Source organism: Suricata suricatta, chromosome 3 (assembly GCF_006229205.1).
Source record: "Suricata suricatta isolate VVHF042 chromosome 3, meerkat_22Aug2017_6uvM2_HiC, whole genome shotgun sequence".
Lineage (NCBI taxonomy): Eukaryota > Metazoa > Chordata > Mammalia > Carnivora > Herpestidae > Suricata > Suricata suricatta.
The window spans coordinates 15555745-15572854 of NC_043702.1; the positions used below are offsets into that span (position 1 = coordinate 15555745).

Consider the following 17110-nt stretch of genomic DNA (forward strand, 5'->3'; position numbering starts at 1 on the left):
TGCAGCCAAAGAACCTTTTCCTCCATCTCAAACCCCCGTGGCAGGGGGAGAGGGGTTTGCCAATCATCCTCGGATTCCGTCCCCTCACCCCGTCCCCCGCCGCCCGAGTCGATTCAGTCTTCGAAGCTCCTTCCACTGTCCTAGGGCTGGACCCCTGAGGCCAGGTCCAGGGACCGCGCCGCCGTCTCCCTCGGGCGGGGGCGGGAACCCGGCAGAGCTGGGGCCCCGAGGCCCCGGGAGACAGCGCGCCCCTCGGAGCCCGGAGGGGGCGGGGCCTCGGGGCGGGCTCTGCTCAGCGGGGCGGGGCCGGGCCTCCCTGACTGCACCACCATTGGCCGCGGGCCCCGGACTGGCGGGGGAACGTCATGGGCTGGGCCCACCCCCTTGGCAATGTCTTCAGCCTTCTGCACTCCTAACTTAAGCATTTATTCCACTGGGATAGAAGCGGCAGGAGCAGCGTTGGCACCGGCGAACCATGGCTGGGATTTTCTATTTCGTCCTCTTTTCGTTTCTCTTTGGGATTTGCGACGCTGTCACCGGTTCCAGGGTGTACCCCGCGAATGAAGGTAAGAGCCAGGCGCACCTTCTTCGGTCCCGGGCAGAGAGGTGGATCTGCGGGCGAACGATACCCGGGAGCGCGAGGCCGGAGGGTGTGAGGGGATCCTGGTGTGAGTGGCGCACCCCCACTCCGGAGAAGGGGGCCAGGACGATGGGATCTGCGAGGAGGAGGGCGGGGACGGGGGGCGGGAAGCTGCCGGGCAGCCTGCCCCGGGAGGTGACCCTGCATTCGGCGGAGCTACCCAAGTTTGTAGCGAAAGGACAAAGTTTATCAGCATCCACCAGTGAGCCGAGCTCCAGGCGCCCCAGGGGATACACGGGAGCTAATGCCAGGATTTAAAAAAAAAAAAAAAAAAAGCAATTTGGACCTAGCGCTCCTTACCACCCTTCCCAACCCAGCTCCGGGCAAGTCGGGGGTTGCGGAGAGGACGCAAGCCTAGGGCCAAGGGAGTGCTTGGTGCTCCCGGGTTCTTGCGAAAGCCCTGGAGCTTAGGTTTCTGCAAAGTTTCCCGAGCCCCCGGCTTCCCAGGACCCGGCTGCGGGGCCTCCGCCGCACAGCGGTCGTGGCGCCGCTCGCAGGTCGCCCGTGACCTGATTTCTGTAGCGCCCGGCGTCAGACACCTTCCTGCCCTCTGGGCCGCGCGCTCCGGGCGTGCGATCGCTGGCCTAAGGGCGCCCGTGCTCTTCAGATAACCCCGCAGACTGGCGGAGCCCGCTAGCAATTGGAACGTCCTAGTTTTCAGTTTGGCCCCCAGAACTACACAGCGGGTTAGTTTGTAAGGAATGTGCGGGACTGAGTGGACCCGTCTGGGTGTTATTTTCTGCGCGTCTCTTCGGACGTGCCGGGAAGATTGTGTCTGTGTAGGAGAGGTGGATGTTGATTATTTAGCTTCTGATGGTCTCAGAGAAAGGCGAACTGAATGCGCGTGTGTCAGTGTGTGTGTCTGCGCGTGTATGCGCGCGCACACAAATGTGTGTGTGTGGGTGCGCGGGTGCCCGCGTTGACGCGGTCGATTGTGTGTGGCTCTGCGCGAGTGCCCTGATGGCGTGCGCCCGTGTTCGGTGCTGCTGTTGTTCAGGTCTGCGTGCATCGAGCCTCGCACCCGTCTGGTTGACTCTTTGACCTCCTGCTGCCTCCCCCATCGGTCTATCCATCCACCCGTCTATTCATCCGTCCATCTTGCCAGAATCCGTCCTCGCGCCCCTGCGCAATCTATCATTTTCCCTGTTCCGAAGGAGGGAGCCAGAAACCAACTTAGCCTTGGCTGGGCAGTCGGTACCCAGGAGCTGGCCAGACGGAGGCTCAGAGAGATTCGCACACCTGCCGGCAGACCCTGTTTGGAGGAAAGGGGCGCTCTCCCACCCCGCGCTCTCTCCTCCCTTCTTCCTTACTGGCTTCTGGTGCCATCCTGGTCGCTGAGGTCCCTCGATCCCCACGGTCACTCCCTGTAGTGGAAGCATGGACCTCGCTTTCTCTTGACTACTTCGCGCACTTGTTAGGACGTCCCTCAAGACCTCTCTGGCACCAGACATAACAGAGATTTTTTTTTTCTTTTTCTTTACCCCTTTCTTGCCTTTTCTTTTGGAGGCAAAACTTGGGAGCGCTAGACAAAAAGGGTGTTGGTGGAGCTGTAGGCTGGTGTAGAACGAAGCGGGGTGGTGTCTCCCCCCCCCCTCCGGCCGCTCCTCCCCCTGAAAAATTAATTCATTTTGTTGCTTTTTATTCCCATCACGTTTCCTTTTTCTCCCTTTTACCCTCCCTTTCTACTCCCTCCCTTTTTTTGTAAATTGGGTCTTATTGTTCCCTTTGTGTCCCTAATCCACCTTACATAAATCCAAATGGATGTAGCGGGCTTTTCTCTAGGGACCCAGAAGAGGGGATGAGGAGGGGGGCGCAACTCCGGGCAGGAGCGACCCAGGGAGGGCTCTACATTTTAAAATAATTAAGCGACTCTAGGAATTCAGGCTTCTCGGGAAAACTGGGAGAAAGCGCTGATTTGAACCCCTTTGACTCAGGGATGAAATGAGGGAAGGTGGGCAGAATTCAGGGGCTTGGCCGTGAGATGGAGAATCAGAGTGCCCAGGAGCAAGGATGAGGGCTCCCTCTTCCCACCCTTCCCCCAGCCGAAAGAACCGGCCTCACTGATCAAATTAATAACCCAGTGGTTCCTTTGAGATGGGCCTTTCGACCCCCAGGCCTGCAGATCTCGGTGGGAAAGGGAATGTGGAGGGGTTAGGAATCCATTGTGTCCTTTTCAGTGTCCTTCGTGCCTAGGACAGTTCCAGCTTGGGTGGGGTGTAGCAGCTCCGTGGCTTCACCCCCTTCTCCCCCTCTCCCGGAGCACGCACTCTTAGGTGCAGCAGAAATACACTAAATCTATTAAGGAGCCCTCCTTCACCTAAAATTCAAACCAGTGATGTCTTTCTAGGCTGAGGAGAAGTCTGGTTGTCCTCCAAAAGACCTGGGGAAGAGAATATGCCTGTGTGTTTGCATTTTAATTCTAGCCGTCTGCCATTTCCCATCTCTGAAACTTTGATACATAAAAAAAAGCAGCAGATTCCACTTACAGGGTCTCTTTATTGGGGAGGGGAAAGAAATGGTAGAGAGAGAGCCTTTTCATGACCCTTTGAGTACTCTGTTAGAATTCACTTGTGGCTCTGTCACCGTGAGGATGAGTTATGCGGTCATCTGAAACTTGCAAAAACAAATGACTCTACTAGATACCAGACAGAGATGAATGCAGATTTTGCTCTGGAGTGTAACTCTCCTACATAGATATATTTATTTTGTGAGTTGTACTTGAGGTTCTCTATTCATCCTTTTTAGAAAATGAATCAACTCAGTCCTGGGATGGAATTTTAAATGTAAAATGCTAAGCAAGTTAAATAAATAAGAACGTGCAGATTTAAAGAGGGGAGAAGATCAAGTAAGTAATGATTATTTACATAAGTGAGACTCAGTTTAGGTTTTGATCAGAGCGGGATATGCACACCCTCAGTACATATGGAAACGTTCAGGCAAATGGTTTGTTTTTTTTTTTTTTTTTTTGCAATTGGAAATTAATCCATTTTTTCTTTGTTTTCTTGCAGTTACCTTATTGGATTCCAGGTCTGTTCAGGGAGAACTTGGGTGGATAGCGAGCCCTCTGGAAGGAGGGGTAAGTTCCGAGTTGCTCTCTGATCCAAAGGGTAAAACGGAGTGATTAGCAACTTTCTGAGAGTCCTAATGGCTTGATTCTTGTTGATTGTGGTGAGGGGGTCAGATTTCTGCCAAGGCCTATGAAGTGAATTACGCTTTGTTGGAGAAATCCTATACTCCCTTTGGATAGCTCTGTCATGGAAGAAGTAGAAACCAAAAGGGCAGAAAGGGGTTTCAAAATTAGGAGATTGGTGCAGGCATAGACCTAGATGCCTATTTAAAACTAAAGTACCCTCAAGAAATATGATCCAGGGACCAAATTAGAATTTGTGCCTATTAATGTGATGGCCATGAAGTCCTGACAGGGTTCATGTTAGAACAATTGTTCTGTTTCCAGATGAGGAAAATGCATAAATAAAGATACGGAGGAGGAAACATTTCTAATTGCAACAGGTACAGGTTTAGTTCTATGTGTAAGCAGCAGGGCGGAGGTGGGGGCGGGGTGATGGGCATGGGGGTGGTCCTTACCTTGCTATCTCAACCTTAAATCAAACTCCCGCTCTCTTGTACACCAAGAGAAAGCCCTATGAACTTGTGCCAGGGGCACCATATATGCGGAAACAAACACACAAAAACACAAGCTTTTGTATTGTTGATGCTGAAGGTGGAAAGTTTAAGTATTTGGAATCTTGAACCTTTGGGAAACGGAAGCTGGAAGATAAAGTATGAGAGCATTCATCACTGTTCACTTCTTCTCAAATTTGCCATCACTGCCTCCTTCTGAACATCTCGAGACCACAGTTAGGTCAATGGCCACATCCTCCCCCCTCCGCCCTTCGTAATAGGTCGGAATGAATCAACTTTGGAAAGAAATCTATAGAGCATGTAATTGTGGCTTCTGACAAATTTAAGTAATTCTCAAACCCTTTAAAAATTAAGTAAATCGTTCTACTTTTTTATATTTGATAATCTATGACTGAGTCAGTTGATTAAAAAGAATGGAGGGGAAAACCCTAAGGCCAGTACCCAGTATGGTGCCTCACACCTTACCTTGAATAAACAATAAAGGATTTAAAAGTAAAGATTCACAGAAACTGTTGTAGAAGACAGGTTTCAAAAATAAGGCAAGAAAGTAGGAATGCAAATGGAGAATTTTAGGCTGTCTTTTTCCAAAAGAGGTCATGTAATCCACATGAAATAAACCGGAGGTTGCCTTGCCTTCCTGTTTTTCTGCCTGAACTTGACTGCACTTGGTTGGATCACTGCTGAAAAATTCTAGTCGGCCCTCAAAACCATTTTTTTAAAGGGAGGGAGAGTGATTGGCAGGCCTCTGGCAGTGTAGACAGGCTGTATTCACTGCTGATTGCAGGCAATTGCCCTCATCCTTTGAATGCGAAGAAAGGTACAGCTTTATCTTGTGAGAGTCAGACTCTTGTTAATCCTATACCCTGGAAAGGTCACTGATTCAGGGAGGCTTTCCCATGCTATACCGGGAGGATAGCTCTGTAGGTTGAATGTATTAGAACTACTAGCCAAATAGAGGATGGAAGGTATCAGTACTTTAAAAATTTAATGAGGCTTGTTTTCCTTACTGGCCGCTCTCAAGTTTGAAGGGAGAATGCATTGAGTATGATTTTGGACCTGCCTTGTTACACTAAATATACATGTGATCTGTTTAAAAGCAAGGAATGACACATTCTCGAGGACAGTCTATGGTCTATCTAGTTTCTGGAAAGCTTTTACTGCAACTTAATATGCTGTAGACATCCCACATCCCACGCCCACCCCCACACCGCTGAAAGAGCACCTGCTCACTTCTTCTAAACACAAAACTTCTTTCGGTCATCTTGAAGTCTCTTAAAGTAATACCATGCATATATAGCTGATTGTGTACAACCCAGGACTTTTTATGGGCTGAAGATAGACTTCTGAATGCAGAATGTAGTTTTTTTTTTTTCTCTCCTTAAGTATTAGGGGTATAACATTTATCGTAAGGGGCTAGAAATGACATTTTATCTATGTACAATAGAATTAGTCATTCCAAAATATACAGTAGGCATTGAGAAATTATAAAGTCTCATTAATCTGTAGATCATGTAATTTAGGAAGACTTTTTTTAGGCCTGGAATGAAGTATGGATGGATTGGTCTTAAGTTCTATCTAGCTAAGATAAAAGCATATTTGCATCTTTTGGTTATTCTGAAATTTCTACCTATCGTTAGATCGGCTGACATCTTTCTTGGCTGGAAACTTGGGATCATGGTTTTGTCAATAAACGTTGTCCGTTATTTGTTGTTATTGTAATTTTTAAAGAGAAACGGAAAACTTACTTAATGATACCATAAAGTCAAATATGAAATATAGTCAGAGACAGCTCCCTGTTCCTTTTTTTTCTGTAAGAACAAGTAAGCAGAACATAAGAATAATTGAAAGTAATGGCTCCAGAAGCAACATGGTAGCAAAAACCTAATTTCTTGGCAGCGTTCATTTAAAGGAATGTATTGAGTTTCTGATACTGATGATAAAATACAAAACTAAGGCGAGATTTGTCATTGTTCTGGTGAATTGATCAATGTGTTGAGACAGTTAAGTTCAGGCTAGAAAATTCACATTAGACCTAACCTATACTATTCCTGAATGAACTCTATAGAGATATCCCTATGTGCTTTCATTTACATTGCTAAATGTGTTTTTCCGTATTTCCTTTGTTCTGAGATGAGAAGTACGCTGACTAGGGTTTTTTTTTTTTGGAGGTGGAGATCTAGTTTTGGATTTACATGAATTTCCCCAAATAAGTAAATGACTGGTGATTTATTGCTTAGTGGATAAAAAGAAATTTTAATCACCCCGCCGCACTTACCCCTCCCAGTTCCAACTTTCATAATGATCGCAGATGAAAGGGATACAGAATTTTATGCACTGTGTCCCTTCACATAGTAACATTTCCATCCATTAATAGTTTTCCGCACAGATGGAAAACCCGTTGAAAGACACATTATGGTACTATGTACTTCATTGGACTGAATGGAGCTGTAAGTGGGGCCATTATGGAATATGAATTTCTTTAAACTATCTTTTTTCTTCTAATTATATTCATGTGTTAGATACTTAAGCTGATTTATACCAGATCTATATAAATGCATTACTGTAGATATTAGTGGAGAATTGGAGGCTGCCTACTTGCCTGATAGGAGCCCCCAAATAATCGTGCTGCTTTTAGGATTATTTTTAGAAGCGGTGGCAAGAGTGAAATTACTGCTCCCGTCACGGTGAGTTCAGACTATCGCACCAGTAGAATCTGTATGTTAGGAAGAGGATTGAATAGAAAACCCTAAAAGCCTTCTTTAATTTTCTTGGACTTTCAATCATAGACACTACCTACTATTTTATGTTCAATGTCCACAGAATGTTTAGAAGCACGACATATGTGTGTTCTTGTTTCGTTATGGGTATATGTTTTAAAAATAGGAATATATATATAAATAAGAATATACATAATTCATTGAATCCGTCGCCCTGGAAAAGTGTCTTGTTGTTATAAATGACGGCAGATTTGAGAAATCCAACCATAAAGTTTACTCTCTGTCTTCCCAGGATTACCAAAACCAGAAGAGTGAGATTTTTCTTTACCCATTTAAAGAATAGTGACAGTGCCAAAAAAAAAAATCGGCTGACATTTCTTTTAGGTATTAGAGAGCAAAGTTCTGACAGGAGCACCACTAATTAACTGATAATTGTCTTCCATTGGCAAGCTCCTTTCTTCCTGCTCTTAATTTGCAGGTCTCTGCTCTGTTGTTGAAACAATACACATACTAGTTTTTCATTTATGAGTAAATTTGAACTGTTGCCACTTGAAATTGTAGCTGTGGTAATAGGTGAATTTGAGGTTGTTAGACCACCACGAGGAACTGCTGGCGAACTCAGACAATAAATCTACCAATGCCTCCGGAGTTTAAGCAAAAGAGCGAAACAACCAGACACACGCAAACCAAAAAACAAAAATAAAAGAAGTACTTTCCCAATGAAATTTCATCTCATCTCCCATAAGCTGTTTCATTAGTGAGGGTTGGTGGTTAGTAGTTTTCTTCCTCCAGAAACAAAAATCGTCACTGTCCTATAAGGGTAAAATAGAACGGACACATCACTGTATGATGACATTTTGTAATTGATACATTTCCTCTGGATCTTTGCAGTGGGAGGAAGTGAGTATAATGGATGAAAAAAATACACCAATCCGAACCTACCAAGTGTGCAACGTGATGGAACCCAGCCAAAATAACTGGCTACGGACTGATTGGATCACCCGAGAAGGGGCTCAGAGGGTGTACATTGAGATCAAGTTTACCTTGAGAGACTGCAACAGTCTTCCGGGTGTCATGGGGACTTGCAAGGAGACGTTTAACCTGTACTACTATGAATCAGACAATGACAAAGAGCGTTTTATCCGCGAGAGCCAGTTTGCCAAGATTGACACCATTGCGGCCGATGAGAGCTTCACCCAAGTGGACATTGGTGACCGAATCATGAAGCTGAACACCGAGATCCGGGATGTAGGGCCACTGAGCAAAAAAGGGTTTTATCTGGCTTTTCAGGATGTGGGGGCCTGCATTGCTCTGGTATCGGTCCGCGTGTTCTATAAAAAGTGTCCACTCACAGTTCGCAATCTGGCCCAGTTTCCAGACACCATCACGGGGGCTGATACGTCTTCGCTGGTGGAAGTTCGAGGCTCCTGTGTCAACAACTCAGAAGAAAAGGACGTGCCAAAAATGTACTGTGGGGCAGATGGTGAATGGCTGGTACCCATTGGCAACTGTCTATGCAATGCTGGGCATGAAGAGCGGAATGGAGAATGCCAAGGTAAGGAGAGCCATATTGTACTTTTCATTAGGGCTTAGTGCACATAATTAAATCAGAGATGAGACTAAATGGAGTAAAGCCAGTAATTAGCAGCCCCTGTGGGATGTGGTGGGACAGAGGGGTCTAATGAGTAAGTGCTATAGCTCCAGGTGGCAAGGCTAAGACGTTTCTAATACTGACAAAATAAATGATGCCGTGTAATCAGCAGAAGGCCAAACACATTTGCTAACAGGCACTTAGATCGGAACCGGCTTGATGTGCCCTCTGAAATGTAAATGAACAAGTGGAAGAAACAGACTTGATTGATCCTTACTTAAAGAGGGCAGACACATTTTGGAACCATAGTTTTCCTGTCTAGAAACCTAGAAAAATGGCAGCAATGGTTGACTATCTCTCGTCGTGTATGTGCGTACAAGATGGACGTAAATGTGAAGTTAGGATTGCATTCTTGCAATTCCCTCCCACTGATTAAAATTGGGCTATGTGAAGAAAGTCCAGTTTTTCCTGTCTCAAGGGCCAGTGTAGACGAGTGGCATGGAGTGTAGACAAAACAGAGTGACAGAGTTTCAAGTACACTCTGTGGTGTTCCACCGAGCACCCCTTGATAGGGTTTGCAAATGACACTAATCTTGATGAAAGACCTCTTGATTTCCCTGAGGAGGTGATAAAGAGCGAGTGTGAGTCTTATTCGATCTGTGTGGCCAGAGGCAATAGTAAATTGTAATCCATTTTGGTTATTAAGTTTTTGAAGAAATCTAGACTTTTTTTTATCACGTTAATTACTACTTATCATATTACCCAGATGATTTTCTTTCCTGGAGTTTCGTGTATGCAATTTGTCCTTCCCTCATTTCCCCTTTCGGGGGAGTCTGTAAAAGAGTTTTCTTTGCAGCGGCTTTGTTTCTGAGTAAGGGATGAGAGAAGTTCATATTCATATTCATATATATGTTTATATTTATAGTGAAAAACTCAGTCACACCTAGGTTTTTATTTTTGCTTGATGTTTTGTTTTTAGTGGTTATCGGTAGTCTGCTGCCGTCAGCCAGTCTTATTATGGTTACTGCAAAACAGTGTAACTCTGGTCCCGACTACGGAACAGATCCGATTAATCTTTTCTCAGGGTGACTGTTGAGCTGTAGACTGATTGCCACATGGTTCATCTGATTTGGTGATTAAAGACCCCAAAATAACTGACTGCCAAACAATTTGTCTGGCATTTCAACCATCTTAATGACAGGGTGGGATTAGCCACGGGGCAATCCCCCTGCCTGACTGGAAATCAACAGTTATAGCCTCAAGAAAGTTGCATTTTTGGTAATTTGATGTCATAGGTTATGCTTTTTCCCCCTTTATTGTTTATGCTGTTTTAAAGCGCCATTCCTGATTTGCTAGTTATTTCTAGGAGTAGCTAACAAGGAATGTCGTAAATTCATCGTAAATAAAACAAGAAAGGCTGGCTACCTTTTCTGTTGGCTCAGAGTGAAAAGGTAAACTTGCAAAATTGAAAACTCTTAAGTTGGATGTTAAAGATGTTTGTTTGTTTGTTTGTTTGTTTACAAAGATTAATTTCTTGATCGATGTGTTAGCTCTTGACTTAGCAGCTACTAGATAGCCTGCACCAAAGTGAATCCCGGAAGTATATTCTTGTATGAGTATTAGGACTTATGTGAGCACATTGTTATTGGCACCTAAATTGCAATCATCATAGCCGGAACAGTGACATGAATAAGACAATGACACCGCATCACATTTTAGACTAAATTATTCTGCCTTTTCGATTTTCATAAGACAGGACTTGCACGTCTTCACATGTCAAAATTCTTATATATATTTAAAAGAAAAAAACCCCCACTATTCCCTTCCATTTCCTCCTCTGGCATTAGTACATCTCTGTATCTAATGTCATTGATTTTCAATTGTCAGAGAGACCAGTAACTCATACATCGCTACCCTGTGAAACTCCTTGACATTTTTACAACTCAAATTAGAAGAAGAAGAGAAAAAGAGGGTGGGGGAAGTGAATGTAAAGGCAATTGAACATTCTAGTGGTTTACATTATGGAAATAATCTTGGGAATCCAGTTAATCATATGCTTCATGGAAGGAATGGGACTCCATGTTTTAGGTCGGTCTATTTCTGAGCAAACTGTTCCTAACACGAGGCCAGATATTTAACGGAAGGGGAGGTTGATTGGGACCCTTTTTTCTGAAACTTCATTGTTCTCACCCAAATATTTTCTGTGCTGCTCATCAAATGATTAACACTTTCAAGAAGACATTTTCCAACAAAGTCTTGCACGTTGTTTATTTGTTTGTTTTTCATACTACCAGAGAGGAATTGCTGATGAATTTAGGGAGGAAGGAAAAACTTGAATGGCAAGATTCTTCAAATCCAAACTTGAGTGAAATTTTTTAAAATGTTTTTAATGCTTTTTATTTTTATTTTTGAGAGAGAGGGAGGCAGTGCGAGCAGAGGAGGGGCAGAGAGAGAGGGAGACGTAGAATCCAAAGCAGGCTCCAGGTTCTGAGCTGTCAGCACAGACCCTGGCACAGGGCTCAAACCCACAAACTGTGAGATCGTGACGTGAGCCGAAGCCTGACGCTTAACCGACTGAGTCACCCAGGTGCCCCTAGTGAAGCTTTTTAAAGATGACTCAAGACCGTATAAATCTGAGTAATAATAAAAATAGTCCTCTCCATCCTTGACGTCATTACTGGGAAGCATCCAGGTAGAGCAGAACGAACACTGAGACAAAGAAATGTGTCTCATGTGGTCACTTAACTGGATGACCTTGAGCATGTTTCTTAAGCCCTCTGAGGTTTGGTTTCTTCATCTATAAAATGGGTTGACACTAACTCTCCTCAACAGTCTTGCTATGAGGACAGAGTGATAGGTTTTGTAAAAGTCACTTTTTGGCCATAATGCGTTAAGCCCATGTTAATGATAGCAATTTTTTGATTACTTGCTCTTCCCACAGCTGTGGACTTTTAAGGGTGTGGAGTTGAAAGAGGAAAAGAGAAGTTCAATCTCCCAGCTAGCTACTCATGCAAGTCAAGGCTAACGATAGGGAGGAACAGGGCCCTTACCCTAACAAGGAATCATGTCTGTCTTCACACTTCATATTGAAAATGATATTTGGAGGGTATCATTTGATTCCTCCCCTATAGGAGAGAAAACTGTTCTTTGAGTGAGAGAAAAGTGATTTGGGGGCGGGACAAGAAAGACCAGGGTTCCAAAGAGAGCTTTCGGAGGGACATAAAGGGGGAACTGGCAAATCTTCAGAACTCTGGCAGCAGGTTCCTCCCCAATTGTCTTTCCAGTGGGCCCACTGTCTCGGGCCGAATAGAGCAGGTGAAAGGTCACCCGCTTCCTCATCCATCTTCCCTGGGGTCCAGGGGGTCAGAGTGAAGATGGATTAAGATCTTACATGTTTGACAAAGGATCCTTGGACAAAACTGGCCAGGGTGGGTGGGGGCCGGGTGTGCTGTTGTCTGAATCGAACCCTCCTCATCTGCCGGAGTCCTCAAGGGACGCTGGGGACAGAACGACACTTCCTCTTGGCGTTCTTACCCCCAAGCAGTCCGTGCTAACGGAGGCCAGGGGAGAAGAGCTCACGTGCCCTCTGAAGCAGCCGCAGTTCAGTCTGCTCTTGAATAACGTTTCCTGAAATGATGTGGCTCAGTCTCCTCAGGACAAGGAGAGTCGGAGCCGCTCATCTGTCTTCTCCAGAAGAGCGCACTGCTGGCTGCAGGAGCCGTGGTTTGAACTCGCCTCGTGATTGGCTGCGGAGGATGAGTAAGTTCTAGTTTGTCGGGGGACCCGGTCCCCGCAAGCTGTTGGAAGAAGGAAAGGAAACTACACCTCAGACACCCCCAGGGCCCCACAGCTACCCGCCCCCCAGTGAGGAAATGGTCCAGATGTTTTTTATACCATTGTCTGCATTCCTTCAGAAGCATTAAGCAGACAAAGAGAGGACCGGACTCTTTATTAACATATTCTTTGCTTAATTAAAAAGCTGAAAAATGAAAGGAGAGTCACAGATTTACTCTTCGTGGACTATTAATGAGCGATATTTTAGAGCGTACATATAAAAATAATACAAATAAAAAGAAGGCATTTTTTTCGGGAGTCACTCTTAAAGGCAAAGAATCACAACTGTAATGAAGTTAAGCTACATAGGAATCAAGCCTTGTTGCAATACAGGTTTTGGCTGTAGATTGCTTGGGGACCTGTATGTATATCTAGGACCTGCATTATATATTATTGATACGTCATGCCTTCGTATCAGCAAAAGGCATCATTAAAAGCTCATATAAGAAAGGACAAGATAGAAACGCTTTGATGGCCGTAACAGAAATATTTCAAATTTGTGCTCTGAAAAGACGGAGAGAGCTATGTTAGAATAAAAAAAGATGATGAAGAAGAAATTACTTTGTTTTCCTCTTTCGTGTAGAAAGACTTCAGGAGAAGGAAGTACTGGAAAGAAAGCAGTAAAAATATAGTTCGGAGAGACTTTGCTTCATATCCTTTCCACCTTTGAAATTTTTCTTCTAGCTTTGAATCAGGTCTTTAAGAACCAATTGCTTGAATCACATGGCTGCTTTTGCCTTCTGCTTTGAGGCCCGGCTGTGATCACTGAAAGACGCAATTCTTTATATACAAGAGCAGGGTTTAATTAGTGTCCTTTTGCTCTTATACGTTTTCTTAAATGTTCCCTTCTCTATGTGACCAGGGTTCTTTTGTAAGTGTGAAATCAGGGAGTGGTCTCTATTTTGGGTTCACCAAAGCATCACATAGAAAATTATCTCAGGGACTTCTGAATATGGTATTTAAGATCTGATGACTTATTTTAGCCTCACCAAGCTTTCTTGTACCTTTCAAAAATGAATTAAGACATCGTTACTCTGTTAAGACGTGCGTCTTTGGGAATAAAAAAAGACTGTGTAAATGGCTTTTCAGTTACTACTGTGCGAAGCAGAGGCTGCAGAAGTTTGACTTTCTTGTCATTGAACTTTACTGCTCAGGGTTTGGGGTTTGTTTTCTCGTTTTGTCGTGTAATTGATGAATTTAACATTGCCAAAGAACTGCACCGCTTCAAACTCTTCAACTTTTTATGACTTACCACTCTTTATAAGTTGGCAGGCAGCCTCAATATAATCTATCTTCATGTATTTACAAAATTAACAGAAATAGAATCATCCTCTTAATTATCATCTTGTTTTTATGACACTTGACTATTTATCATGGGCATTATTCCATGTTAGAAGATATGACTTTTCATCCTTCATGATTGGTAATTAATATTCTGAAGTATGAATACATCCTACAATCTGTGTAATTTTCCCTTATTGATAGATTTTTTATTTTTTTAATGTTTTATTTATTTTTGAGAGAAAGAGAGACAGCATGAGCAGGGGAGGGTCAGAGAGAGAGGGAGACACAGACTCCGAAGCAGGCTCCAGGCTCTGAGCTAGCTGTCAGCACAGAGCCTGATGCGGGGCTCTAACCCACAAGCCGTTAGATCATGACCTGAGCCGAAGTCGGATGCTTAACCGACTGAGCCACCCAGGTGCCCCAGATTTCTTAGGATTTAAAGTTTTCCTGGTAATATTTTTAAACAAACACTTTAATTTGTAAATCACACATGTACAATTTTGTTTAAAACTTGACTTGATTACCCTTGCTTTGTTATTTTTCTGGCTTTATCTTGGACAAGTGAATTTAGTAAAACTTTCTTATCATGAGCATGTACATGGAGAAGTACAGGGTGACATAACCAGACAAGTAACACCAGTAATGAATGTGGGACATAGTGGGATCTTATTAAATGTTCATTGAATGAATGAATGAATGAATGAATACCTAAGGAACTGTGGTCTGTTTCATAGTAAATGCTTAGTTGGTGAACTCATGTTTCATGAAGTCAACATGATATATCAGAATCTTTGCATGTGACTAATGTATTAATGAGATCCTTGTTTATAACTCCCACTTCAGCTGGGTCTTCTTTTTCCATCATGTTTATGAATCATCTCTATGCCTGAACATTCGTGAATCTCTGCAGAGCATGGGTTTCATAGTTATTAGTATAAAATGGCTAAGACCTGGTTTTGAAGTTTGAGGTTTGGATTTTAACTGTGCTATTTAATCAGCTGTGTGATCATGGACACTAACTGAACCTCGGGTTCACATGTGCAAATTGGTGGCAACAGTATGTTGTTATGGATGATACACACCCATAGGCATGTAAGGAGAAAAGGCTTTCATGCGGTGTGTAGAATCGTGAAGCCCTTGGTCAGCGGAAGCTGATTTTGATTTTGACGTTGTTAGGTAGAAACAGGTTGATGGTATGGGTTATTTGGCCAGTGTCCGTCCAACAGTGAAAGCAATTCATTTACGTTCCAGAGTAGAAGTTTGTTTGTTGTTTCCCTTTGGCGGGGAGGGGGAGGGGGCAATGATGTCACATAAGCAAGGGTAGGAGGTGATAAGGATGTCACATAAGCAAGGGTAGGAGGTGATAAGGAAGGACGCATCTTACATGCATTGCTTAGATCCTCTGCCCCCCCCCCCCCATTACCTACCAGTGCAGTGGTTCTCAAAGTGTGTTCTAGCTGGGTTTCCCAAGCCCCTTTCTTGTGATCCGCAATGTCAAAACTTTCTTGATGAATACTAAACTATCATTGGCCTTTTAAAACCTCTTTTTTCTTTCAAGAGTGGAGTTTTCTAGAGGCTTTTTTGCCTGTGATAGATACTGAATTGAATACAGAAGCAAATATAAGAATCCAGCTGTTTTTCTAATAAAGCAGACATTAAATTTGCAAAACAAATAAACAAACAAATAAATGTAATGTAACTCTTACAACTAATTTTGTGTTGGTGAAATGCAGTTACTTTTGCATTAATATGTTGTTTGCATAACCATGGCTTTAAAACCATTGTTTTTTAAAAAATTTTTAAATATTTATTTATTCTTGAGAGGGGGGGACAGAGCACGAGTGAGGGAGGGGCAAAGAGAGGGAGACTCAGAATCTGAAACAGGGTCCAGTCTCTGAGCTGTCAGCAGAGAGCTGCTGTGGGCTGGAGCTCACGAACGGTGAGATCACTACCCAAACTGGTCAGAAGCCCAGCCGACTGAGCCACTCGGGTGGCGCGGTTTTTACAATGAATAAGAATTAGTCTAGAGCACCCTTCTGTCTTGCTGCAGACACATGAAAAATTAAAAGGAAATAACAAAGTTCTGAAAGCTTCCAGAATCTGGGAGATGAAGGTAGCTTAGAAGAATGGCCTTTATTTATTCAACTCTTTAGATGTTTCTATAAACTTAGACAGCAATATGTAGCTTTTAGCCCTTTAAAGCTGCTTATTTGTGTCCAGTAAGGTGGCTCTGCACTCTTTAGTTTTATTGTCCTTGTGAGGAGGCACGATTCAAGGACTCAGCTGTCCCCTGGACCCGGAGAGACTGTGGGGCATTAAGCCTTTCTTACCGTGTGCCTTACAGCTGGTACCTCTGAACTGTTTTCGGGGAGGAGAGCAGGTGAGGTCACCCCGTTCCATGATCTGACGGGTAATTAATAGTCCCATGACTAAATGGACATTTTATGAATATTCAGGGTCTGTTTCGGCTCCTTGGGAAACAATCCTGTTGGAACATCGCTTACAACTCCCTTTGGAGCCTCAGAGGGTTTTGTGGGTGAATGCGGGTCGTCAGCTGTCTACCCGGGGTTACTTTTCCAGGCTGTGGAGTGTTCATTTGCATTTTCTGTATGAGCCCTCATGCAAAACAGCACACCCATTTCCCCCCTCTCACAAAGGCGGGGAGGCCTCCCTTTGGAAACTCCAGCCGAAATCTCCTTCTGTTTATGCAGAACCTGATGATTTAGACACCATGCAAATGAATTCGGTTTTGATTTGAATGCTTCCAGAGATGGGATGGGGTGGGGGCGGAGAGTGGACTGTTAGCGCTGGGCTCTTTCTATGCCCCCCCCCCCCCGCCCTGTCCCCACCCCCCAGAGTGGCTACTTCTCACTCCCAGCCCCTTGCCCCTTGCAAAACAACCCAGGCTCCTACTGCTCATTTTATTTTGACCCTTGGAAATTCGTAACCTAGCGTCCGCGAATCCTTTAGCTTGCTTGCCTCCTGACAGCTTTAGCTGGAATCTCGCAGTTCATTCTGAGTGGGAGGGGATGACACAATTCAGATTATGCTAGGAATGTTTAGAAGTGTCCCACCAAAGGGCTGGAAAAAAAAATTGTAAAGTAAAAAGATAAAATCCTTTGAAAAGGGATTGTCAGATCTCAGGAAGTTCCAGAAATAGGCTTTAGGTCACTGGTGGGCTGAAATCCAATTATTCCTTCAACAAATAGATACTGACGGCATATAACTTGCAGACCACCGTTGGTATTTTCATCTGTTTCTACATAGATGAACAAATACATCAGGCTTTGTACCTATCCTCGCAATTAAAACCCCTTATCTTCATTTATCTTCAATTTGTCCCTGAAAACTTTCCTTACGAGGTGTATAGACTATATTCTGTTCCTTATTTCATATGTGCCT

General features: G+C 44.0%; 1 protein-coding gene across 2 annotated transcripts in view; it reads left to right on the top strand.

Annotated features, from left to right (window-relative positions):
* The first annotated feature begins 439 nt into the window (after window positions 1-439).
* EPHA4 (EPH receptor A4) overlaps window positions 440-17110 on the top strand; it is a 144425-nt gene continuing 127754 nt past the window's right edge. For both annotated transcript variants that reach the window (XM_029933708.1, XM_029933709.1), the window contains exons 1-3: window positions 440-566; window positions 3649-3716; window positions 7891-8554. In XM_029933708.1, coding sequence (XP_029789568.1) covers window positions 476-566; window positions 3649-3716; window positions 7891-8554 — 823 coding nt within the window. In that variant the 5' untranslated portion in view covers window positions 440-475. The remainder of the gene's footprint in view (window positions 567-3648; window positions 3717-7890; window positions 8555-17110) is intronic.